The sequence below is a fragment of the Echinops telfairi genome, unplaced genomic scaffold, assembly GCF_000313985.2.
Source record: "Echinops telfairi isolate 266 unplaced genomic scaffold, ASM31398v2 ScPeMD7_5592;HRSCAF=6446, whole genome shotgun sequence".
Classification (NCBI taxonomy): Eukaryota; Metazoa; Chordata; class Mammalia; order Afrosoricida; family Tenrecidae; genus Echinops; species Echinops telfairi.
In genome coordinates, this window is record NW_022109491.1 from 44,648,494 (window position 1) to 44,674,605 (window position 26,112).

At 49.0% G+C, this 26,112-nt stretch overlaps 1 protein-coding gene across 7 annotated transcripts in view; it reads right to left on the reverse strand.

Annotated features, from left to right (window-relative positions):
* Positions 1 to 26,112, reverse strand: part of RRBP1 (ribosome binding protein 1) — a 67,868-nt gene that overhangs the window by 21,179 nt on the left and 20,577 nt on the right. For 2 of the 7 annotated variants that reach the window (XM_045295253.1, XM_045295247.1), the window contains exons 3-7: positions 25,786 to 26,032; positions 7,307 to 7,455; positions 6,368 to 6,490; positions 1,933 to 2,085; positions 1,144 to 1,262 (exon numbers count right to left, since the gene is read on the reverse strand). In XM_045295253.1, coding sequence (XP_045151188.1) covers positions 1,144 to 1,262; positions 1,933 to 2,085; positions 6,368 to 6,490; positions 7,307 to 7,455; positions 25,786 to 26,032 — 791 coding nt within the window. Of the gene's footprint in view, positions 1 to 1,143; positions 1,263 to 1,932; positions 2,086 to 6,367; positions 6,491 to 7,306; positions 7,456 to 25,785 lie in introns of all 7 variants that reach the window. The other 5 variants (XM_045295252.1, XM_045295251.1, XM_045295254.1 and 2 more) reach the window with 4 other exon arrangements.

Below are 26,112 nucleotides of genomic sequence, written 5' to 3' on the forward strand. Positions count from 1 at the left end.
CGTGGAGCGGCCTGTCCCAGTGCTGGAAACCTCGCAGACTCACTGGAGGTGAGCAGCCACAACTTCAGGGGACATGGCCCCAGACTCTGGGGCTCTCCCTAGTTAGCAAACTCCAGGGATTTCATGCCCTTGGTCTCATATGTTCTTGCAGCCTGTGTTGGCTGCAGACACAGTTGTTAGCTGATGGGTCAGGAGGAGACGACATCAGAAAGTGCAAAGCTAAAGGGTGGGGACGTGGGTGGTGGGGGTGGGGTAAGAGCACCTCTAGACAGGACGGGCACCGGAGAGAACCTTTACTCCTTTGAGTTCATGTCAGGACAGACCCTGGTTAAAACAGACATGAGGCCCAGGTATGCTGGCCAAGGCTCCCAGCCACAGCAGACTGTCCCAATGCCCACCGAAGCCGTGTGCTCTGCTGTCATCCAGGTCCATGCAGACCCGTCTGGTGAAGAGAAGTCACAGCACCATGAGCAGGTAATAGCCGGCTGGCTTCTCCAAGGGCAGAGCGTGGGGACGGAAACTCCCAGAGAAGGAGGGGAAGAGAGCAGAGCCACTTCTCTTCACATCAGGAGGGAGGACAGGGGGGCGGGGCTGGAATTCTGGCCTGCAGCTCTCCAGCACTTCTGCCTAGAGGTGATCCTTAGGATGAGATGCTGTTGAGACCGTGCTAACCTGTGCGCGAAGACATCACCATCCCTCCCTGAACCGGGGCCACGTGCCAGCATGGCGGAAGGCAGTCAAGGCACCAGGCCCAGGAGAGGCCCTAACACTGCCATCAAGCTCTCATCTTAGATAACTGCCTGGTCGTGACACTTGGGCCTCTTATGGGATGTGGTAAAGACAGGTCTGGAGGGAGCACCTACTCTGCCAGGACAGCAAAATGCCAGCACCAGTGGGCAGAGGGCACTGACCACACCCACACCTGGCATCATGGGGGAGACGTGACTCCTTCCCTGTACTTACCACCACCGATACCACTAGATGCCAAGGCAGGGCTCACACCAGAGGTGGACCCCCGGCTGCCCAGCAGCAAACCCGAGCACACCCAGCCAGCCCTGCAGGAAGCCTCAGTGAGCGTCTTCCCCAGACTCTGGAACCCTCCTGGAGGCAGCGGGTCCTGTTCACCAGCAGCGCTGAGCTTACTTGCTCTCCACCTGGCTCGTGGCCTGGTTCAAGGCGTCTCTCAGGATGGAGTTCTCCTGCTGCAGACGAGCCAGCTGAGTGTTGGGGCCATTTTCCAACTGCTCCTGAAGAGTCCGAACCTGACAAGTCAACAGCAACTGTTACCAGAGTGCAGCGAGTGAGGCACCGGCCGGCCTCCCAAAGGGAGGCCACCCCTGGCCAGCACTCCACAAAGACACAACCCACAAAGCTCCGGGAAAGCCAGCAAGAGGGACCTGAGGCCAAAGGGTTGGGTCCTGCTCCAGGCCTCCCCGCCTGGCTTGGGAGTAGGTGCCTTGGGACTCAACATTCCATCCACCCCTAGCTCTGAGGCAGCGGCAACCCATGACCTACACTCACCCAGAGGAAGACTTGTCCCAGCACACTAACCTCCCGGGCCCTCCTCAGCTGGGAAGTGCAAAGGGCAAGCGGTAGAGTTAATAACCCTGGCTATTAACTGAAGAGGCAGCTGTGCAGCACTGGCCTTGAGCCCCTGATGTTGAAGTCTGGCAGCTCTCCGGCTTCCAGTTTGACGAACCTCCAGCTCCAGGCTGAGATCTTCCCCTTGGGCGGCACAGGTGGCTATCTGGGAGTTGGTGGCATGGGCTAGCCACCTGCGACCAGGCACTTGGCCAAAAGTGCTCCCTGTGATCTACTCTACAGCTTTCCGGTCCTTAACATCAACCACACGTGTGCCTGGTAGGGGCTACCTGACCAGGCATAGCTCCAGCCCACCTCCCACGATGCTGCGGCCCCAGACCCAGGACCCACCTTGCCCTGCAGCTGCTGCACCTCCTTCATGTGCTCCCGGTAGCTGGCCTGCATGCGTGCCTGAACCGCTGTGATTTCCTGCTCCCTCGCCAGCAGCTGCTTTTTCACTTTGGCCTCTCCAGCTGCTGCCTTGGCCTTTTCTGCAGTCAGCTCCTGGGGGAAGCAGTAAGAGCGACAAGTGAGGAGACAGGATGAAGCAGGACGGGACCAAGACCGGTGCTAGGGGTGTCTGCTGTGTCCGTCACACTCAGAGTATGGTGGAGCTGGGAGATGGCCCAAGGGCAGAATGCTGTGGGCTCCCTCTGTGGACAGAGTTCTCAGAACGACTATACTCGGCACAGCAGAAAGCTACTGAGGGGCTGTGAGGGATCCCTGGGAGGTCCTGCAGAAGCAGTACTGCCAGGGCTCTCGGGGCACTGGTGCATCCTATGAGAACACTCGGGCACCCACAGGCCACTCTGAGTTGGGACCTGTGTCAGGACAGGAAGGCAGACAGCTCTGATGGTAAGGGATGGGGACAAGGTGGGCTGCTGTCCCATATGGTTGGCTGGGTGCCAGCCCACCTCTGGAGAGCCCAACTCTCCAGGAGGGTACTCAGACCTGCCCAGCCCAGGGGTGGGGTGTCGTGACAGACATCAGATGCAAGGCCTGGGGAGAAGGGCCTTGAGAGGGTTGCCAGTCACCTCAGCAAGAGCAGCTGTGGCAGAAGCCATGGGATGTGGGAGAGAGAGCAAGAAGGACCCTTGACGTCATGAACCCCGGGCGGAGGAACTTCCTGTCTGCTCCTCCAGCCAGACTGGCAACAGCTTGGCAGGAATACTGTGGGCCGAGCTGGCTGGGTGACTGTGTGCCAAGTGTCCCTTGAAAGTGAAGACCCTGTCTCCACCCTGGGCGGCACAGTAAAGAAATAGGAGACGTCTCCCTCTCCAGGCAGAGCCCTGGGGAGGCCAAGGGCCTCCTGCCAGAGACAGGTGGGGATCAGGGGCCAAGGGAAGTAAGGCTGTGCTGACTGGGGTGGTCACCAGGTGATGAGGTGGCTCCCAGTGTCTTGAAAGTCCTAAGATTCCCAGGACCCCACTGGCCCCACATTTCAGACAACTGTCCCTTTGGCTTCCCCCAGGGTGAGAGGCCAACAAGAGCAGGAAAATCCAAGTGATGAAATGAAGCTCTTCACTCATCTAGAAGTGGGAGAGGTGGCCACCACTGCGCCCCTCTGGAGAGGTCTCAGCTGACCCTCAGAGAGGGAGGGTCACAGCTCCTCTTCAGAGCTGACAACACTGAGCTTTGGAGACCAGACCTGAGCAGGGCTGTGAATAGCTGCAAGTGGCAGAACGGGCCTCCAGGAAGAGAGAGGGACGAGACACTGCATGTGGGGCCTAGTCCCAGAAGTCTCTCAGGATACAGAACACACTTCAACAGGGTTAGAACTCCCCCCCACAGTGCCCTTTGCCCCACAGTGGGCAGAGTAGGGCCTGCCTCCACACAAAAGCAAAGCACGCATCATTTTCTAGGTTGGCCCCTTTGCTGGTTTTTCCAGACAACAGCCTGGAGAAGTAGATGGGGCAGCTTCTAGAAGCAGCACTCAGCGCTCAGAGCCAGAGGGAGCCCCACCCAGGCCACCAGAGTTCAACAGGATGGTCCCTTCCTTTGCCCTGGGCTTTGTGAAAAGACAAAGGAAGGCCCACTGTGCCTAGCCCTCTATGGCTTCTTTTTCTCCCTCCTGTCCGTCAAATTCCTTTTTCAGGTGCACAGGTCAGATTTGTGTTCGTAGAGTGTCCTGAAGGCATGGGGAAGGGGAACACTGAGGCGGTTTTGCCCCCTGGAATGGGAGGCAAGGCTGGGCACTGGCAGCTGTGTCCTCCAAGAAACTCTACTGCACCGTCAGGCGCCGTCTCCAGGCTCAACGTGGGCTCGCAGCTGGCCTCACAGCACCAGGGCACACCCTTCTTGGAAGCTTCCATAACTTCACTGCCACTCCGAGCCCAAGTCCCTTGAGGGCCCCAAGGACCGGGTGTCCAAGAAGGTGCAGGCTGAACATGAGAGCCCCTCAGGACAGAGGCCCTGAAGAAAGGAGCTCTGGACAAAACAAGGAAGGACAACCTCAAATTTCCCAGAAGCACTACACCTTCCTAACCACACATCACTGGGGCTCTACTGGAAGCCTGGAAGATGCCTAGAAAACCAGGCCACTGCCTGGTGTGCCCAGGCTTTGACCCTCTCTGCCATGGATGCAGTACATGTGTGGGCCACAGACTGGAAGTCAATGTCAAAGGTCCTCTGTGTCTACATCACACCTTCAACTGCAGGCGCTAAGTGAGTCAGTCAAGCAAAACCCTTTTTATAAAAAAAAGAACCCCCAAAAACAAACCTCTTTCTAGAAACAAAGAAAACCTGGACAGAACCAGAAGATTAAACACAGCTCTTCCCAATCTCACCTGCTCACGGAGGTTCAGAGTGGCCCAGAAGTGAAAAAGCACATGGTCTGTCTGGCTGCAGAGGATGGATGGAGGGAGGGAGTATAAACAGTAGGGGAGAGGGCATGTACACGAAAGTGAAGCTTCAGGTGCAGGCTTTTGTCTGAAGGCTCGGAGTCATCGGCCGAGTTGAGAGAGGGCATCCTGGAGGGAATAAGCTGGACGCAAGCAGTGAGGGTGAGCCTGGCTGCACACCAGCAAGGCCCTACTCTCCCCAGAGCCTGGGGATGCTGGGCCAGGAGAACCGGAGCACAACGGCTGTGGCCCAAGTACTTCACGGCCACTGCAGCTAGCAGTAGCGATTCTACTGTGCGGACTGGGGCAGGGGGCTAGGAATGCAATCCGAGTGGATGGTGGGATCTGGAGATCTCAGCAGCCATTGGGGCATAGGACCCACCCCTCAAGGAGAACGTGGCACACAAATGACCAGCGACCAACCTGGCGGTACCACGGCTTCTTCTGTAGGTCACCCCTTGGTGTGCAGGCGCACACACACACACACACACACACACACACACACACACACACACACCTACCTCTGTTAATCTTCCAAAATAGATGGAAACCACATAGGAGAAAGAGACACACAGACATACACATACACCCCTCTGTTAATCTTCCAAACTGGATGGAAACCACATAGGAAAGAACAAGCCACCATCAGCACCAGAGGTTGACCTATACATCCATGGCGTTAAGCCCACCCTAAATTAGGAGTAGGCATAGGGAGGAGCCAGGAAGCGATACTGCCAACTGGCCACGCATACTTCATCTTCTCTCGAGGGAGTCATATCTGGGGTCACTGCTTTTTGCTTGGCAATCTCTCAATTTGTTTACCGAAGAATGACTTCCCCAAACAAGCCTTCATCAGTGGCGAGCTGGTCAATGGGCTCTCAGGGAAGAGGGTCTGGTCTGGTATGGAGGACATGCCAATTTCCACGTGGGACCCCTCCTGTCATGGCAGACTTCAAGTCCGAGGCACAATACCACTGAACACTGAGTGAGAAAGGGATTCCCAGGCAGCTCCGGAAGCCAACCAGCTCTGCATTCACCCATAACCCAGACGAGCTCACATGAAGGTCACGTGTGGCCAGATCGTGACAGATCTAACACTAGCTAACGTGGACAAAAGTCCCTGGGAGGCTTAGTCTTTTCCTTTTCTTTTCTTGAGTGTAGCACTTAAAAGAGGGACCACGAAAGGCTCCCCCTTTCCCCCTGCCTGTCCTGCAGCAAATGGACTTTTCCTTCTACCCCAGACTTGCACTCCTTGTTCTTAAGGCAGAGGTCGAATTGCCTCATGTCGGATTCCTCAAAAGCTATCATACAGAGGTGCCCCCAGAGGGGACGTCCTTGCAGCTCAGGCTGCCCCTTGCACCTGTTGCCAAAGTCCTCTTCTCTCAGGAGAGGGGTAAGAATGGGTGGAAGGAGAGCAGCATGCTGTAGCCGACAGTCCCGTGGGCCAGTCCTCCTGGAAGGAAAGGAGGCAGGCCTGGGCGCCTTGCACCGAGGCTCTCTCAGGTGAGCGGTGCTGCGCCACTGCTCTCCCCATCACTGGGTATTGCTCACTGAGCAAGGGCTCTATGGGCCAAGTCCCAGATGACAGTAAAGAGTGAGGTCTTTCCTCCAGGATCATTCCATGGACAGCAGAAATAGAAGGATTAGCTCTCCCCTTTCCAGAAACATCCAAAGAAGAGATGATCCCTTATAGGGACTATCAGTGAAGGCCGGATCTGGGTCATCCTGTCCACAAACTGAGGTCCCTAACCCCACATGTATGTTCTGGGTGTGCGCATGACCACCAGGTAGGCAGCCGACTACCTCTCAGAGCCACAAGGCATTGCTAAAGGTACCCCCTTGACGCCTTCGCACCACACTGCCAATGCCATCAGGCCTGCCCCCATGACCTAAGAGACTCTGAGAAGATGGGCAGGGGGTCTCACAAAGCACTGGACTGACTGTACCTTGTTGAGTTCCCGCAGCTTGCTTTTGGCGATCGCCGCATCCTCCTGCTCAGTGGCCAGCAGCTTCTCTTTCTCCTCCAGCTGGCGCTTCAGAATGGCCACGGGATCGCCCTTCTGAGTAGCCTAGACACAGCAGAGCACGTCAGCAAAGACGGAACAGACTTCTCGGTTGTCTTTCCAGCAACCAGACCCTGACCCCAATGGCAGCCGTGGCTTTAAGATGTGAGACTACGAGCTTCCAAATGTGCAGCTCCACCCCGCACCCCGCTTGTACAGGCAGGCCCAGCACACTAGGGGCTCTGGACATTTCCAGGGGCATGATGTTTCCCACCAGTGGGCTTCAATGGCCCTGTGAGGGGCAGGATGGACTTGGAAGAGGGTGGTCATGGTCCTTTGCCACCCTCAGTCACTCTGCCTCTGATGTCTTCATGCTCACTTAGCAAGGATCTTCAACCTCTAGATGCTTAGGGCAAGGGCTACCAACCTGGTCCTCAGCATCATGTAACACATCACTAACCACTCAAAAGAAAGATAACAAACACACAAACAAAAAACCGACTGCCATTAAGTCAATTCTGACTAGCAGTGACCCTAGAACAAAGAACTGACCCTGTGGATTTCTGAGACATTTAGTCTTTAGAGCCTAGAAAGCCTTGTCTTTGTCTGGCTGGTGGCTTTGAACGGCTGACCTTGTGGTGAGCAGCTGGCAGCAGGACACACCGAATAACCCACAGCCTCGGCTCTCCGCTAGGGAACACACATGTGCCCTTGCAATACTGCCTGGAGCGCAAAGGGAAGCACCAGACTCCTACATGCCACTCCCACCTCGAAAATGAGCATCTCCTGGGCAGGCTGGCCAAACAGCCCCTCCTGACTGGTGAAGAAAAGAGGTGGGGGACTCTCATGGGGGCAGCTGCCCTGGGGCAGGGGGTGGCTCACCTTATGCCAGGTGTCCTGGACAATGTTGGCTTTCTCTGAGAGGACCTCGATGAGCTGCTGGGCCTCCCCCTCACTGAACACCATGCTTCCCAGCGTGGAGACCAGGGTCTTGTACGGCAGGTTGTGCGTGCTGTTGGCCTCCGCGAGCACTGTGCAGGGGGAGGGAAGGAGCAGAACCTCAGCAGTGGAGACACAGACACCAAGCAACCCCCTGCAGCCCCCGGGAGGGGGGAGGTTCCACTCAGGGACCCTCACCAAGGGCCTCTCTCAGAAGCTGCGTGAAGCGAGCCTGACCTGAGGCACCTCACACTTTGTCCCAGTTCCGAGAAACAGATCAAACTAAGGTCCTTGCACTTTCTCCAAAAGTGCCTAAAGAGAGTACAGGGAAAGTCCAAGAGGTAAAGGCGGCGGCGTTTTGCTGAGTGGGAGTAACACCCCTCTCCCTTTATCATCAAAATGACTCTAAGCAGAATTATGCAAAATATAGTGGTCTCACAATTCTTTTCTTTCCTCTTTCCAGCAAACCAGTTGGTCCAGGTCTCACATGCATAGCTCTGCAAGGGTCCCCCACTGCAGGTGAATAAGCCCCTTGCCCCAAGGGGCTTGCTTGAGCAATGGGGCTAGCCCTCACCAGAAACACAAGCACGCCTCAGAGAAGGATGGAAAGGCATAAGGCTCCCTTCTAATTGGCATCCTGTCACTCTCTGTGGTCCCAATGCTGGGTACAAACACTATTCTAACTCCCCCTGACGATGCTTAAGCATGTCACCTTTGGGAGAAGGCAGGCTGGGCTGAATTCTAGCAGGAACAGGCTGGTCTACTGTCAGCACACTAGTGGCAGCCTGGAGGATGGAGCCAGTCACAACAGCTGTCACGGGGTGGTGGGGTGGGGGTTGGGGCAGCTCCCCAGCATTCCACTCCTTCCCACAGGCTGAAAGTCAGGGCGAGTGCACCTCCCCTGACTAGACCCCATTTGCAGTTCCTGGGCCGTTCCTTCCCTTGTGGCACAAGTCTGCTCTTGGCCACAGATGTCACCCAGCCAATGCTGGGTTGCGGGAATTACAGGAAGGGAAGAGACTGCTGTGGGCTCTCATGTCCCCCTCTGGAGAGGTGGCCGGGGAACAGGGAAGGATTCCATGGCAACCCTAAGCCTTCTGGCTTGTCACAATATTCTTCTCACTGTGACAATGTTTTCATTACAAGTCAGAGCACTTACCATTACACCTTAGTAAGGAGGTGGGGGTGGGGTGGGGAGGAGTGGGCACGGCGTTTGCTAGGAGTATTTGTAGCTGTGACTGAAGCTTGGAGAATGACATACCGATGTTACTGAAGTTCCAAGAGCTCATGGGCAAAACCCAAATGGGTGTCCTTCTTACCCTTCTTTATTTTCACTGAACTATACGTCACTAGCTCCTATCAAAATGGAACCCTTTGCTCCCGAGGCAATTCCAACCTGATGACCTAATAGGATGTAGTACAAGTGCCCCACATGGTTCCCAAGGCTGCACTCTTTAGAGATGCGTATGCACAGCTATCTCCCCGACAGCAGCTGGTGACTGCGAACTTCTGGTTAGCAGTGAGTGCCTTTCCACTGTAGCACCAGGAAAACAAACACACACACACACACACACACACACACACACACACACACGCACGTGCGCGCGTGCGCACACTATTGATACTAGGGCAAATAGAAAACGTACTGCTACACAGAAAAATCTTATTAAATACAAACATTAGAAGGTGAAGCTATTCTTTCTCCATATATCTTCCACTGGGTCCCTACACTTCTGATGGCAGCGTTTCCATCTCCAGTCCTCCCCACCCAGAACGCTGCACTCCCCGACCTGCACCACATTGGACCAGCAGTGGGCATCCTCAAGGGACTCATACTGTGCTCCACTGAGATGATCTTTGCACTGGGGATTCAAGCAGAAATCTGAAAGAGCAACATCAGGGCTGCAGGGTAGCTACCGTGTTTCCCCAAAAGTAAGACGCACCCCCAAAATAAGACCTACTTACAATTTTGCCTGTCCCTGAATTATAAGGCATCCCCAGGAAAATAAGACCTCCCCAAAAATAAGGCCCCCCGAAGGTACTGTAACTCTGGACTCTGGACCGTAGTGGCGGGCACTGCTGCGTAGCTCACTGTTGGCCGCAGCACAGCCAGAGCAGACAGGAAGTGCGAGGAAACGTACCATAGATTATGAGTAAATGTACCATAGATTGTTGTACATGGGAATAAGGGTAGTAACAAGAAATTCTTGATACTGTAGGATTCAGTTTGACTGGTTATGCTGGTTTGTGATGACAACTACTACCGTACTGTATAAAGGTAATACATTTCCTTTTTGGTTGTTCAACAATAAATGTGTACTGTATTCTTCAAGTAAAAATAAGATACCCCCTAAAAATAAGACCTAGCGTATCTTTGGAAGCAAAAATTAATACAAGACACTGTCTTATTTTCAGGGAAACAGGGTAGGTTAAGATTTCCCAATAAAATTATTTTTGTCAGACAGCTCCGACTCATGGTGACCTTACATACAACCAAACGAAACACTGCCTTGTCCTGCCCCGTAGCCGGGATTTTGGTATGAGTCCACTAATACATACTAAGGAGCCCTGGTGGGACTGTGGGGCAGACTGCTGGGCTGCTAGGCACCAGGCTGGTAGTCTACACTCACCTGCACTCCTCGGGAAAAGACGGAGCTGTCTGCTCCCATAGGGACCTATAGTCTCAGAAACCCTGTATAGGGTCATTATGAGCTCAATTGACTCAATGGCAGTGGGCTTGTTTTGGGGGCTTATATGTAGACCACATAACAAGCACATCAATAATTTTAATAGTAAATATACTACACAGTCTGGAAAATTCTGAGTACCGCTAAGCCAAAAGAGCAGCCGTGCCAGTCTCCTCTCTGAAGGAAGCCTCTGTCTGGCAGCCATACATTCATGGCTGCGCTCTCCCGGAAAGGGGCGCCCGCTGAAGACATCGCTGGAGTTATAACTGGACCCCTCGACTACATTCTGCCCATCTTCCTAGACTGATTCAGAGGAGCCCACCCTACACTGTCCAGTCGTGGCCACAAGCCACTGGGTGGCTCTTGGACCGTGGCCAATGTGAATGGAGATGTATTATAAGGGGAGAATATATAAGGGGGTCTTCAAGAAGTTCATGGGAAGAAACCTGTTATCTTTGAGTTTAGCTTTTCCATCAAATTTTTAAAGCCTCTTCAAAGACCAGCTTTCAAAGGCTAAGTATGCAAAAAAGTAGTAGCTTCTTAGAAGTGAGGATGGTGAGACCACATCTCATGTATCTGGCAGTGTTACCAGGAGGGATCGGTCCCTGGAAAAGGGCATCACACGTGGTAAAGTGGGAAAAATCCAAACTCACCACCACCGAGCTACCCTGTGGGCTTCCACTGTTTGCGGGAGCAGAAAGCGCCGTCTTTCTCACAAGGAGCTGCTAGCGGTTTTGAACTGTATAACCACTACACCACCAGGACTCCAATTTGGTAAAGCAGAGGGCCAGGGAAAATGAGGCAGCCCGTCACTGTGATGGGTGGACACACTGGCTGCAAGAACAGCCTCCATCACAGTCCCGGCTTTGAGGTTGGCACAGGCGTGTCAATGCCCCACTGTGCTGCACACGCTTCCCAATGGGTCGAAAGGACTGGATGGCACCTCGCAACAATCAGGCAACCATGGTATAAAACTTTCTAATGTAACCACATTGAAAGTACTCTTAATGATCAGGAATGAACTTCATGGTGAAGTATTAAGCACTCTTAACACTTGATGTAATTCAAAGTACGCATAGCAACATTTAAAATGCTCCCCTCCTACCTCCTGCCATGTCCTGCACCCACCTTAGAAATGCCAACATTCCTCCCTCAGTTCATACAGACCCTCTTTGTAAGTGACTTTTAGAGAATCCTAACTGCAAAAACATTTCTAAGTGAATTTTTTTTTAGCAAAGAACTTCCTAAATCAGGGGCAGTAAAGCCAAATGAAAAACAGGAACAGGAACAAGAAGTTAGGGCCCCTGGTGAGTCAGGCTGACTTCCGAGTTCAGGATCGGCGTGCCTGGAAGCCTTGCCTGAGGAAGCTGCCTGTTCTTGGTGCTGGCCTGCTGGCTCGGCAACAAGCAGTCTCCACTGGGGCCCAATGTACACTGGCACGCCACACGAGTTCTCTGCGCACAAATGCCCCAGGACTCCTTTGAAAACTTGCTATCATGAGATTGTAAGGCACTAAAATAGATTTGCTCCAGACTCAACATTTAATCTGCTAAACTGCAGGCTCTAGAAAGGCCACGGTGCAGTGAATTCTAAGGTGAAGCCAGCTTACTGAGGTTTTCTGCCTGCAACATCTGACACTGTGGGTTTGATGAACAGAACAGGCCAGGGCAGGGAACGAGGAGGCAGGAGCGCTGGGAGAGAGGGGAGGGCCGGTGTCCCCACTGCCCTGGTGGGGACATGTGGCCTGATCCAGAAACCTTTCTGGCAAAGGCACAGGAAACACAGGGACCATGCACCATAAAGGCTAAACAGGCGTCGGGACAAAGGACAGCACAGCCCAGTGCTGGGGGGCAGCCTGATAATGACCTGGTAGCCTTGGGTGTGTAACTTCATTTCTTGGTGGCAGCATCATGGGGGAACGTGGGCCAGGGCTCCTGGAACTGCAATTTTTCATAACAAAGCTGGAGCTCTGTGTACAACCACCTGATCTTTGATGCTCACGGCAAGTTCCAGGCTACATGCTGGCGTGGACAGGTATGGCACAGGTAGCACCTGGCAGCGATGAGCAGCCAAGACAGTGAGCACAGGCTCTAGGCAGGAGGATGGGCACCGGGAGAGAGCCTTTTCATGATGAAAACAAATACTTGGGGAGAGTTTGGACAACAGGGGCGTTTGAGCCAAGTACTACAGGTTAAGGTGGGCACCAGAGGTTGGGGGGTGGGGGTGGTGAAGGGTGGCGAGGGAGGGCTTGCTGGATTCTGAGGGGAGGGGAGGCTGGAGAGATCAAAGACATCACAGGTCCAGGAGTAGGATTTTATCCTACCAGCACAGAATAGCACACGAACCAGGCTTCCCATTGTGGAGGGTTTCTCTCAGGTTGCCCAGGGGTACGAAGCTGAAGGCCAGCTAACCAGATGGAGCCTAGGCCACAGGCAGAGTGGCTGGTCTAAGAGTATTTAGAAAGCTGGGCCGGCACTGGAATTCTGATGGTGAGACCTGACTATGGGTGCAACCTCAGGGGCTGGATAGAGAACTTCAATGGCAAAAGAACTCACTTTCTTAGCAAAGTTCTCAGACCAACTCTGAAGGCTTCGCCCTCAGACACATACACATGCTCAACATGGGTGGCTGCCTCTACACCAGTGGTTCTCAACCTCCTTCATGCCACTCCCCTTTCATACAGTTCCTCATGGTGCGGTGACCCCCCCAAACCATACAATTATTTACGTTGCTCCTTCATAACTGTCATTTTGTTACTGTTGTGAATCAGGCGACCCCCAAAGAGGCCGCGACCCACTGGCTGAGAACCATTGCTCTACACCCTGCCTGCAGCCACCTCAGCAGTTTGTCAGGGTCCTACATGGCTCCTCACAGACAGCTAGACCACTGCTTCAGGGTTCTTCTACTGACCATGGCAGACCAACTCCCTGGCCTCAACAACCAGGGACCAATCTGACTTAGGAAAAGGGCCAAGGTCCCACGAAGGGGCTTCTATGTACTGTTTTGCAAATCAGCTCTACCATGCTATTCACAACAACTATAGCCCAAATCTGAGACTCAGACAAGTTCTCTTCTCCTATGGGTCCAAGACCAGAGAGCATTCTCCTCTCAGTCAGAGAAGCAGCTCCCTCAGGCTCCTGCCCACCCAGAAAGGAGGTACAGGAGTTACCATCCTTGCTGGCTCTCCAGTCACATGACCATAGCCAGTGGCTGCAGGAGGGTCCTCCTGAGCCCAGGGAATGCCAATTGTATAAGGCCTTGAAGAAGGACTCTGCTTACTTACTGCAGTCACTTACTGCTTACTGCAAGGGCTAAGACAGACTCCAGAAAACACAAAAGGACAGAGGATCCCAAACCAGCTCAGCACTGGACAGGAAGCCAATTGTGCTCCAGAGAAGGCTGTGGACCTGCCTTCCCTAACTAGTGAAATCCTAGGAGGAATGGCTGACTGACCCCCCAGCTGCTGGGGACAATGTCTGATATTTTAAGCCCACTCGATTTGTATCACTGTCAAGAGCAGTGATATTTTGAGCCTATTAATCAAGAGCCTTGTCTTTGGATGGAGAAAGAAAAGCAAACAATAAAGTACAAAGTTATCTATTTAAAGGTGTCTCACAAAACTCAACCATCGAGTCCACACAAACTCCTAGGGAACGTGTAAGACAAAGGAGAACTAACTGCCGCTATGGGCTCCTGAGTCTGTAACTGTGTATGGGAGTCAAAAGCCTCACCCTTCTCCCAAGAAACAGCTGGTGTCTTCAAACTGCTGACCTTGCAGACAGCAGCCCAACGTGTAACCTGTGATGGCACCAGGGCTCCTGAATGGTGTCTAACGGAATTCAATATTCATACATCCTACAGAGCAAAGAACGAAGGAGGTAGCACTCCGCTGCTAAGTGAAAGTAGGTGTTCAAATCCCTCTGCTGCTCCATGTGAGAATGGCGCGGCAGTCTATTTGCACGGAGACTGAACTCTTTCTTAGAAACCCCATCGACTTGTTCTAGTCTCTGCTAAAAGAGCTGACTCAGTGGCAAGGGTTAGGTTTTTAAAACAAATTGAATGACTTTTTTTTCTTTATAATTTTGGTTCCTCTCCCATCCTGTTTCAACAAAACCAAATTTATATGTGGTAGAAAAAATAACACATTACAATATTTTAAAAGGAAGACATTCTCTGGGCAAGATCCGTCTTTGGGCTTTCATAGGCTCATTTTAAATGACAACCAAGATTCTACAGGATGCCAGAAGAAAAAGACAAAGAGATCACAATGCTGGGCTTTCTGGCCACAGCTGCCTAAAGGCTGGGACAGAAGCCCTCGCACCACCAGGCTGTAAGTTTTTTAAGCTCTGTGCCCTTGGTATCAGCTCCTCACACCCCCCTTTCTCCCTCATGAACCCTTGATAATTATAAATTATTATTTTTTCATGTCTTCCACTGTCTGATGTCTCCCTTTACCCTCTTGTCTGTTGTCTATCCCCGAGAGAGGGTTACAGGTAGGTCATTGTGATCGGATCCCCCTTCCTCCCCCCACCTTCCCTTTCCCTTTCTGGTATGGCTACTTTCAATATTGGTCCCGAGGAGTTTATCTGTCCTGGATTCCCTGTGTTTCCAGCTCTTTCTGTATCCATGTACATGCTCTGGTCTAGCCAGATTTGTAAGGTAGAATTAGGGTCATGATAGTGGAGGGGAGGAAGCATTAAAGAACCAGAGGAAAGCTGTATGTTTCATTGGTGCTATTCTGCACCCTGACTGCTTTGAAAATGATGATGGCAACATATATACAAATGTGCTTGACACAATGGATGGATGTATGGAGTTGCATAAGCCCCCAATAAAATGATTTATAAAAAAAAGGAAAAAGTTAAAGAATACCTTTAATTAATAAAACTATTATTTAACAAATATATCGATGACACTTCAACATGAAAATGAAAATTCTCGACCAATAAGCAAATTCATGGTAATCACAAAAATATTTAACTGTCAAGGATTTTATTTTAATTAATTCCACAATCAAAAAATTAAACAACCTATTACATCTTCAAAAACAAAAGAAGATTTGTGAATATTTTTTGAAGAATGTCACTGAGCTATTTCTCTCAGACGTGTCAGTACCACACGGGTACTTGGTATGCTTCCCTAGGGTATGTTTTAGATCTTCTTTGAAAAAAAAGAAAAGCAAAAATTGGGTTTGAAGAGAAAAAAAAAAGCATTCCATGGGCCTCTCACGTGGGCAGGGTGAACTTGCAGCACTAGTGCGCACGCAGGGCTGCCTGGGGCTCTACCCTGTCCTGCCACATGCTGACTGTGTGATTTCTCAAAATTCACCTGAGCTTTGCTCCTGCTCTTGAAGAGGTGAAAATGCAAACGCACTTTCCAGAATGTTTTTCAAGAATAAATGTATGGGCATGAGTGTCATAAAATATACAAACAAGTATCCAGTTAAGTACAATGGTGTCAAACCATTCATAACCCATGCGGCATGCCCTCACCACAACAGGCCCATACTTCCTGAAGGACAGGTAGTTGGAGGGTGGAGGATGGGTAGCTGGGCAGAAGGAGGGAAAAAGACTATTACATTAAATAGTTTAAGGGGCCCCCACTATGCACAAACAAACTGAATACTGAATACAGGCCTCGTTGGGGGTAAATTTTAAAGCTCTTCCCTGCTTCCTCTGCCTTCTGCCATCACCTTCCTGAACACGAATAAAGGCTGAGACTGTGGGTATTTTCTATTCTCCTGTCTTCCCTTGGGCAGGCAAGATGGAAGCGCCGCCACCACTCAGAGTCCCCAAGTCTTCCTCAGTGCTCCAGCCAGGGGGGAGGGGGTGGGGTGGGGGAGGCGCACTAATGGGGATGCGGTCAGGCTGGCCACCTTTGGCTTTACTTGCTAACTTGGTTCCAGAAACAAAGATTGCGGAGCCGAATGCTGTAATTTGCCACAGGCCTGGTGAGAACAACTACTTTCTTTCCTGAATCTTCACACAGCAATAGCAGCAACAACAAAACCTCAAGGCTGGAGTTATCTGACTCGGGGTGATTCCATGAATGCCAGAGAACTGCACCACACAGGTTTCCCATCACTGACTTTTCAGAGGTAGATTGTCAGGCCTTTCTTTGGAAGCACCTCTGGGTAGATTTAAAGCTCCAACCTTTCGGTTAACAGCTAAGCACGTAACTATTTCCACCAAGCAATAACTTCTTTCCTCGGTCTAGCCTCCCCAAAGAAGTGAAGAATTCCTTCCTATTGTTCAGTGGATGCTCAGGAGGCCAGGGTCAGGCTGGTCTGCTTTAAAACTGACCAGAAGGAACTTAAGTGTTGGTACAATAAAGCTTTTAGACAAAAAACTTGAGTTTTTACTACTTTTATATTTTAAATGTTACAGGGGAAAAAATGGGAAATACAGAAGGGCAAAAGGAAGATATTAAAATTCACCCCTTTTGAATGTAAGGTAGCCTTTTGCACCGTGGTTGATAACCAGGTGATGGTCTGCATCCTCGGTTGCATTTTCTAGGACAGATTCCTACCTCAGCAGGCTCCTGGGCCTCAGTGTGGGCAGGGGGGACCAAGCTGTGTGCATCAGCCTTTCCAGGCAGCCGACTCTTCTCTTCCCACTAGGTCTTCAGTCAGCTCCAGCTTCCCTCAGCATGCAACCAGGGTTTGGCATTCCCAGAGTTCCCAGGACATGGAGTTGAGTGCAAAACGAAACTCCTGCGACTTGGCTCTCCGCCTCATGCAAAAGCAGTGCCAAGTAAGCCAGGCTCCATTTAAAAGCACACTATTTTGTTTACACTGAGTCTGGAGAGGGCACTGTGCTTAGCAGAGGGTCGGCGAAAATGATGACCCTCACTGAGGGAGATGACACAGTGGCTACAACAATGGCATCAAAGAAGACAACTGTAAGGATGCCACAGAACCAGGTAGCATTTTGTACTTAGGGGCACTCTGACTCAGAAACAACTTAACAAATCCCAACATCCGAATCTGTGGTTCGTATGGTACAGACCTGTGCAGCACTAGGTGGCCTCCAGTTCAGAGTTGGAATGGAAGGCCCCTCCTTGAAGTTTAGAGCTAAAATTCTGGTTATGATATTATCAATTCAGCTTAGCGTGGGGAGGGGGAGGAGGTTAGGGAGCGGGGCAGACCTGGCAGGAGATAAAGAACAAATCAGGGAACAAAAATGGTGTTTGCTTTTTTTTAAGCACCGCCATATATACATTCCTCCAATTCCAATGCAAGCAACAGTTTTCCTAAAGACCCCCCCGGGCCCCCCTCCCCACAAAGTCCCCTGAGCTATCCAAACTGAGCACACCCACAGTGGTCCATGAGGGTGCACATGCCAATAGTAATACACACACCCCTCACTTCAGGAAACATTTCTCTTCTCCAGGGCTCCAGTAATGTCTCCTCTTCCAAACACTTACAAACGCGCCTGCATCTCTTGTTTCTTAAACAAGTGTTTTTCCCTATTCTCCACCTGGGTTAGTCACGCTCCCACTTGGAATTATAGCCATTTCCATACACCACAATATTATCATGTGAGCAGAGGTTCCGTCAGAAGGAACATGCCAGAAACAACTGTGTAAGAGTACAACTATTTTGGATATTAAGCACTGTCTTTCTAAACTAAAAATGTATCTACTTTTTGACTTAGCATTAACACATCCAGGAATCTACTGAGATAGTCGCACAGCATTGCACAAAATCTATTGATGACTTAAATGCCATTTAAATACACTGTGACGCTTTCACAGTACAGAGTATTTATGAAGCTGCTGACTGAGGCAGCTCTGAGGGTGCTGGTGCGGAGGCAGTGAAGAGTGATCACCACGCCTCCACGGGTCACCCTGCCTCCTGTCTGCCCGTCTTAGGCTGCCCGACAGTCTTGTGGGGTCGCCTCACTGTGGCCGTATCTGGCCACAAGTCCAGGCCTGCACCATTCATAGCGAACACCTTCACCCCCTTAGGCCTGTCCTTCATGACGCTTGCTCTCCAGGTCCCGTTCTGAATTTCACCCCGGAATTATTGAGAAGAAGTCACAGGCAAGCTCTGACCAGTGTGCTGACAGACACGAGGGGCTCCCTGAGCCCCGGAGAAGGCCAGCATTTTCATCTACTCCTGCCCTCTAGCTATCTGTTTGGACTGTTCCAATTTAATATCTGGAAGGAAGAGAGGTTTGCTATCGCTTTTGTGAAATGATGAATTGACTAATAAAGACAACGTATTAAGAGCAAACTTTAAACCCCTAAAAAACTTCTCAACATCATAAGACAGTAACATACAATGAGCTACTTGTGGAACAACTGGCCAATATACTCGGCACTGCAGAGGACCAGAGGTAACGAAAGCTCTCAATAAAGTGGGTGCTGGCATCGAGGGCCTTGTCTAGGGTTGCTTTGTGGTTTTAATGATGAAATATCACCACATTGAAGGAACAAACAAATCGGCAAACTTCCTTTTGAAAGAGTTCCTGATCCTATTTTTTACACTATTTTCATGTGATCTAACATCGTTCTCTTGTGCTTTTACCATGATATCCAAATAGCTTGTTGTTGTTGTTGTTGAGTTGGCTTCCACTCATAGCGACACTTTATGTAGCACAGAATGAAATACTGCCCGGTCTCCCGCTATCCTCACAAGTGTTGTTCACCCAAGCCCATCCTTGCAGCTACCGTGCCCATCCATCTTGTCAAAGGTTTCCCTTTTACGCTGCCCCTTTAGTTTGCCAAGCAAGATGTATTTCTCCACGGTCCGATCTCTCCTGCTAACATGTCCAAAGTGAGATGAGATCGCATCATCCTTGCCTTCAGGGAGCGTAGCACCACAATTCAAATGCAACCATTTTTCCTTCAGTCTTCCCTTGGTCCAGCTTCCACATGCATGTGAGGCGACTGCAAATGCCATGGCTTGGCTCAGGTGCACTTTAGTCTTGCTTTTCAACATGTTAAAGAGATCTTCTGCCACAGACTACCTTATGCGAAGTGTCATTTGATCTCTTGACTGATGCTTCAATAAGCATGGAATATGGATTCAAGCAAGATAAAATCTTCGCCAACTCTGATCTTTTCTCTGCTTATCTTGATGCTGTCCATTGGTCCAGTTGTGAGGACTTTGGTCTTCTTTACATTGAGTCATAATCCACACTGAAGACCGCAATCCTTGATCTTCATCAGCAAGTGCTTCAAGTCTTCCTCACCTTCAGCAAGGTTGTGTCACCTGTATATCACAGATGGCTAATAAGCCTTCTGCTGATCCTAATGCCACATTCTTCTTATATAATCCAGCTTCTCTGATTATCTGCTCAGTATATAGGTTGAATAAGTATGGTGAGAGGATATAGCCCTGACACACACCTATTCTGATTTTAAATCATGCAGTATGCCCTTGTTCTGTTCGTACAACTGCCTCTTGATCGATGTACAAGTTCTGCAGGAGCACAATTAAGTGTTCTGGAATTCTCATTCTCCTCAAAGCTATCTATTATGACTATCACAGTCAAATACCTTGGGATAACCAAGAAAACACAATGAACATATATCTGGTTTTCTCTGCTTTCAGCCAACATCTACCCAACACCAGCAATGCTATCCCTTGTTCCACATCCTCTTCTGAATCTGCCTGCATTTTTGGCAGGTCCCTGTGAATGTACCACTGCAACCATTGTTAAATGACTTTCAGCAAAATTTCACTCGGATGTGGTATTAATGCTATTGTTCTATAATTTCTGCATTCTGCTGGGTCACCTCTCCTCGGAATGGGCACAAACAAGGGGCTCTTCCAGACAGTTGATCAGGTAGCTGTCTTCCAAATTTCCTGGCACAGCTGAGTGAGTGCTTCCAGAGTTTCACCAGCTTGTGGAAACATTTCGATTGGTGTTCCGTCAATTCCTGGAACCTTGTCTTTGGCTATTGCTTTCAGTTCAGCAGTAACAGCAACTTCCTTCTTCCAATTCCATGCCAGTGCTTCTTGATCATATGCTACCTCATGAAATGGTTGAATATAGATTAGTTCTTTTTTGGCACAGTGGCTGTGTATTCTTTCCATCCCTTTTTGATGCTTCTTGAATCGTTCAATATATTACCCATAAAATCTTTCAACATTGCAACTTGAGGCTTGAATTTTTCTTTTTCTTTTAGTTGAGGATATGTTGAATGTGTTCTACCTTTTTTGCTTTCTAACTCTAGGTCTTTGCACAAATCTTTATAGCACTTTCCTTGTCTTCTTGAGCTGTCCTTTGAAATTTTCTGTGCAGCCCTTTGACTTTCATCATTTCTTCCATTTGCCGTAGCTACTCTACAATTAAGAACAAGATTCGAGTCTCTTCTGACATCCACTTTGACCTTTTCTCTCTTATCTTTTTACTAACTTTCTGCTTTCTTCATGTGTGATGTTCTTGATGTCATCCCACAGCGCATCAGGTCTTCTGCCATTAGTGGTCAAAGTGTCAAATCTGTCTTGTGAAGTTCTTAAAAGTTAGGTGGCAATACACGTTAGCATTGTATTATGGTTCTCGGGGACTCGTTTTAATTTTCTTCAGCTTCACCTTGGACTTCTGGCTTCATTTTAGCTGCTGATATTGAGCATTTCCATCACCTCTTTCCAGATATGTATTCAATTTGATTTCTGTGTGTCCTATCTGGGGAAACGTATCGCTGCCGTTTGTGTTGAAAATGGTATTTGCGACGAAGAAGCTGTGGGTCTTGTAAAATTCTATCATGCAATCTCTAGCTTAATTTCTTCCTATCACCGAGGCCAACTTTCCAGCTGCTGTTCTTTCCTCAAAAGTTTCCACCTTTTTCATTCCAATCGCCAATAATTACCAATGCGTACTGATTATGTTTGCTCAACTTCTGACTGAAGATGTTGGTGTAATTCTTCAATTACTTCAGCTTTTGTAATTGATGAATAAAAAAAATTTTTTTTAAACAAATTGCCTTCGAGTCAGGACTGACTCATAGCAACCCCAGAGGGCAGGGCAGAACTGTTCCTGTAACTGTTCATGGGAGTTGAAAGCCCACCCGCTTCCTCCTGTACAGCAGCTGACAGTTTCAAACTTTGGATCTTGTGGATCACATCCAATGTGTAACCCCTAAGCCACCAGGGCTCCTCGATTGCAGCATAAATTGAACAGCTGTATTGACTAGCTCTTCTTGTACTCTGATAGCCTATCAGAAACAGCACTGTACTTCAAGCTCTACCTTGAAACATTCTTTTGACGATGAATGCGATGCCATTCCTCTTGACTTTGTCTTTCCGAGCATGGACTGTCTGATTCAACTGATTCGAAACGGTCAATACTAGTCCCTCTCAGCTCACTAATGCATAGGATATCGATCTTCATGCACTTCACTTCATTTCTGGCGGCCTCCAATATAATTTAGCCTCCTTCATTTTCAACTAAAAGTCATACCATGGAGATTTGTTTCCACAGCAATGTCTTGCTACATTTCTTGCTACGAACAATTAGATCATAGTGCTTCATCTTCACCATGCTCACTGAGGGAATCAGCAATGCTTCAATGGGCACTGAATTCAGCACTGTGGCCTGGGGTTTGTTGCAAACGTCAAATATTCAAATGTAAAAAATATATCACATGCAGATCAGTGTCCATGGATTTATTATTTCTTCAGATAAGAACCCCAGAAAAAGGAGAAAGACTGTCAGTCCGTTAGGCACTTAATCCAGCCAATACACCTTACTGCACGGTCACGACCTGCAGTCGGTGGAGAGCTATGTGTTGTGGAGAGCTATGTGTTGCTGATGGTGAGCAGGCTTCAGTGGAGTGTTCAGACTAAGACTAGGAAGGCAAGGCTGGCAATCTACCTGAAACCCCGACAATGGAAACCTCTATGGAGCACAGTGATCTGGTTCCTAACCTAAGGATGACACAGCATCGAGCAGCATTTCCTTCTGTTGTGCACAAGCAAACGGCGAATCAGCGCCTGACTCAATAGCAGTTAGCAGCAATAAATGTTCTTGACACAGCTTGCTTTGTTGGTTTTCAAAAGGATCATCTGATTTACCCTGTCCCAGTTTTCTATTAACCACATCCATTCTTAATGTAATTACTTTTAATAAAGTGTATTTTCTTGTAAATCCTCAAAAAGTATTTACTAGTTATATAAAATATGTCTCTTAGACCCTACCCCTAACTCCATGTGGTCTGTGGACCTGCAGCACCAGCATCTCCTAGGAACTAATGAGACATACAACATCTCAGGCCGACCTTACAACTGCAGAATCAGAATTTACGCTTTCACAAGACCCCCTGAGTGCTTTGCGGGCACTTTATCTCTGAGAAAGGAGCCCCGGCAGTGCAGTGAGTTATGTGTTGGGTTGCTAACCCACAGAGTTGGAAGTTTGAAACCCCCAGCAGCTCCTTAGGAGCAAGACAGGGCTTTCCACTCCCATAAAGCTTTACAGACTTGGAAACTCACAGGAGCAATTCTACCCTATGAGATTCACCATGAGTCAGACTGGATCCCATGGCAGTGTTTGCAGTTTGGCAAACCTTAGAGTAAATCTCAGCTGTTTTGAGAAATCATTTTTAAGACAACTTTTACAGGACACCTGGAAGTTCTAGAACCTTTTGTGCGGTGAGTAGAGGTCTTGGTGTGCTCTGCCTTGCAGTGCCTGTCTACGCTGACCGCAGGAGTACAGGGTTGAGTTGATGATAGAGCCAATTCAGCAAAACGAAAAACAAAGAACAATCAAGGGTTCCTCCGTGTGTCCAAGCTTTCAGACACTCTGAGGAATATTGCAAGGAGCTTTTTCAGTATAATCTCAGCTGCCAACATCTCCCTGCCCCCGCCACCTCATGTGTTTGTCTTTTAAGTCCTGTTTGAAAGTCCCAAGTCACCATGTGCTTTCATGATGTCCTTTCACTGCAACATCATTAGCTGCCTTCTGCCATCCATGCAAATCGATACTAAATTTGGCTGTCTTTCATCTGCTCCAAGATTGGAATGCTTTTGAGATAAATTTAATTCATTCAAAATAAGCACTTATCTAGAGATGAGTGCTTGGGGGTCTAAACAGGTTTCCCCAAATCCTGAACAGACAGGGCTGCTCCTGATCTCTCATTGAGTGCCTTCCCTTCCTCAATGAATTATGATACTTCCTTTACGTTCTTGGTGTGTGTAGTAGTTATAAAATTTCATGTCACCTTGATAAATAAATGTAGGGGTGGAGCCTAGCCTGTCAATCAGGTCACAGTCTGATGATGCCACGTTGTGGGGGTGACCTTCTCATGTGGATTCTGGAAACTTCCTTTTTTTCTCCTGGGAGGTGGGTCACACTCTCTCTCTCTGCCTTTGTCTTCCGGTGGACAAGCCATATGGAGTCGCGCTGATGACAGCCAGAGCCCTGGAGATACATCCACTGTCATTGGATCCACAGGACTTTGCACACACCAGCCAGCCTGTGATCTGCCCACATTCTGGATCATTGCATGTGACTGCTTGAGTCTGAAGAGTGGTTTCTGGACTAGTATTGGACTTATAAGCTAATATTGGACTCATGGACTTGATCTGAAAACTGGGTTGGGATGTTTTTTTAATATATACCATATATACTCGAGTATAAGTCGAGTTTTTCAGCACATTTTTAATGCAGTTTTTGTGGCAAAATTAGGTGCCTTGGCTGATATTCAGGCCGGCTTATACTCAAGTATATACGGTAATTACTCTTTGATCTAAAGCTCTTTTTTCTTTTTAATCATTTTATTCGGGCCTCTTACAGCTCTTATCACAATCCATCCATCCATCCATCGTGTCAAGCACATTTGTTCTAATAACCCGGCATTCTGTAATAAAGTTATTTCTTATACATACATGAATGCCCCTGGGTTTGTTTTGCTACTCGACCCAGTTGAACACAGTGTGGCAGACCTATTTCATGACCATTCTATCCCCTGGACGTGGCTGGCCTCTACCTGTAACCAACTTCTAATTACAATAGTTTAGGAATATGTTCACATACCAGACAGGACTGGCCTTCCAAAAAGCCACTTATATATTAAAAAAAAAAATATATATATATATATATGTATGTATACATATATATTTTTTCAGTATTCTTAACTATGTTTTCTTCCAGGTGGAATTTTAGAATTGTTTTGTCAAGCTGGGGAGGGGAGTGGGGGGTGGGAGGAACCCCAATGAAATGATGGCTAATAATAAATGGTAAACCAATAAATCAATTTGGGGATAATCTTCGTTTTATATATAATATTTAAACTTATTCCAGAACATGGCTTTTTTGGGTTCAAATTTCCTTCTATGTCACTTCAATCAAGCTGCTGTGTAGGCTCACACAATCATACTCCTGACAACATTTTTTATTATTTATAAATTAGGACAAATTTGCTTTCTTTCCCAATAATATACCATTTTTGTTTCACGGATGACTTCAGCCCCTTGAAACTATGTATTGTGCCAAGGGCATAACTGGCAAGGTCAACTCTGAGCACATCACTGTGGGAAAACCAGAAACTGCAGGACTCCCTGTCTTGATGTTTCTACATACCCACTGCACCTTGGTCAAAGAGAGCATCACTGGAAAGAATGGCCAGTTTTCCCTCCCAGCCAATGGGAGGGCCTGACAGGACAACTTGACCTGGTGGGACCTGGGGGGGAAGAGTGCTAGCCCAGGACCCCAAAAGGAACTCTCAGTCACTCACAGGCTCCATTCTTCATGGGGGACACGAAGGAAGGTGCCGCAGCAAGTGCTGCCTCAGAAGCTGGGAGAGGAGGAAACCTGAGAAAAGGCAATGCAGCTTCTCAAAGTGGCAAGACAGGCATACTGGGATAAAAGAGAGAACCCAGTGCTGCCTGGCCCAGGCCCAAGCATTTCAGACCCAAGACACAAGCCAGTCAAGACAAACAGAACCAACTTTCCAGATCCACTAGTGCTTATCTATACTCAAATGAGCGTTGAACATGAAGCAGAAACTCTCTGGCCCAAATTCTAAAGGACAAGGCAAATAAAAACTGAGAAAGAGGACTGTAGGAAAAGATGCCAATTCTCCTCAAAAGCATAATCTTACAAAGTACACACACCCACACACGCACACACACACACACACACACACACACACAAATGAATATATCTACACTGGAGCACCAGGGAGGTAATAACACAGAAAAAGCTGGCAGAATGCAGCCAGACATTCAAGAAAGTCTTGGCAAAAAGACACAGAACTATTCTAGATACTGTGCTGGATGAAATGAGTGTGCTTTCCTCTCCACTCTGCTTGTTTTCACACCCATCCCCAGGTCGCACCACAGTTCTTCACTGAGAGTCCCACTCAGGCTCGGTCACATGACTTGCTCTGGCTGATGAGATGCTGTTTTTAAAGGTGCTTGTCCTCTGGACCTGTACTTTTGTATCTCTGAGGGAACCATGAGAAGGGACTCCAATCTAGAGTCGCTAAAGCCTCTGCTGAACCCCAGAATTAAAATACACCCAGGCCTCACCCTACAGTAAGAAGGCAACCCCATTAAACCACAGCTAGAAGCAGAGTTGGCCCACCAGACAACCCACAAAAGCACGAAGATGAATAAATGGCTGTTGCTGAAAACCCCTAAAATTAAGGATGCTTGTTGTGCTGTGCTGTTTTGGTAATAGCTGATTACAGGCAGCATCTCCAAGAGACAGATAGCTCCCTTCCATGCCCCTCCCTCCACGTGCTGCCCCCCGCCCCCAAGGTTATAAAGAAAGCAGAGTAACTCACCAGGGCCACCTTTCTTCTTTTTCTTCTTTGATGGAGCATCTTGCTTTGGCGCCTCCTGACTTTGGACTGTATCTGCATTTTTGTCCTGGATAGTCGCATTCGCCTTTTTGCCCTGACTGGCAGCTGTGTCCCCCTTTTTGCTTTGATTGGAGATCTCTGCCTTTTTGTCTTGATTGGCGGCTCCATCTGCTTTTTTCCCCTGGTTCACACTTTCTCCCTTTGTACCCTGATTGACAACCAAATCTGCCTTTTTGCCCTGGTTCTGGGCCCCTTCAGCCTTTTTGCCCTGGTTCTGGGCCCCTTCAGCCTTTTTGCCCTGGCTCTGGG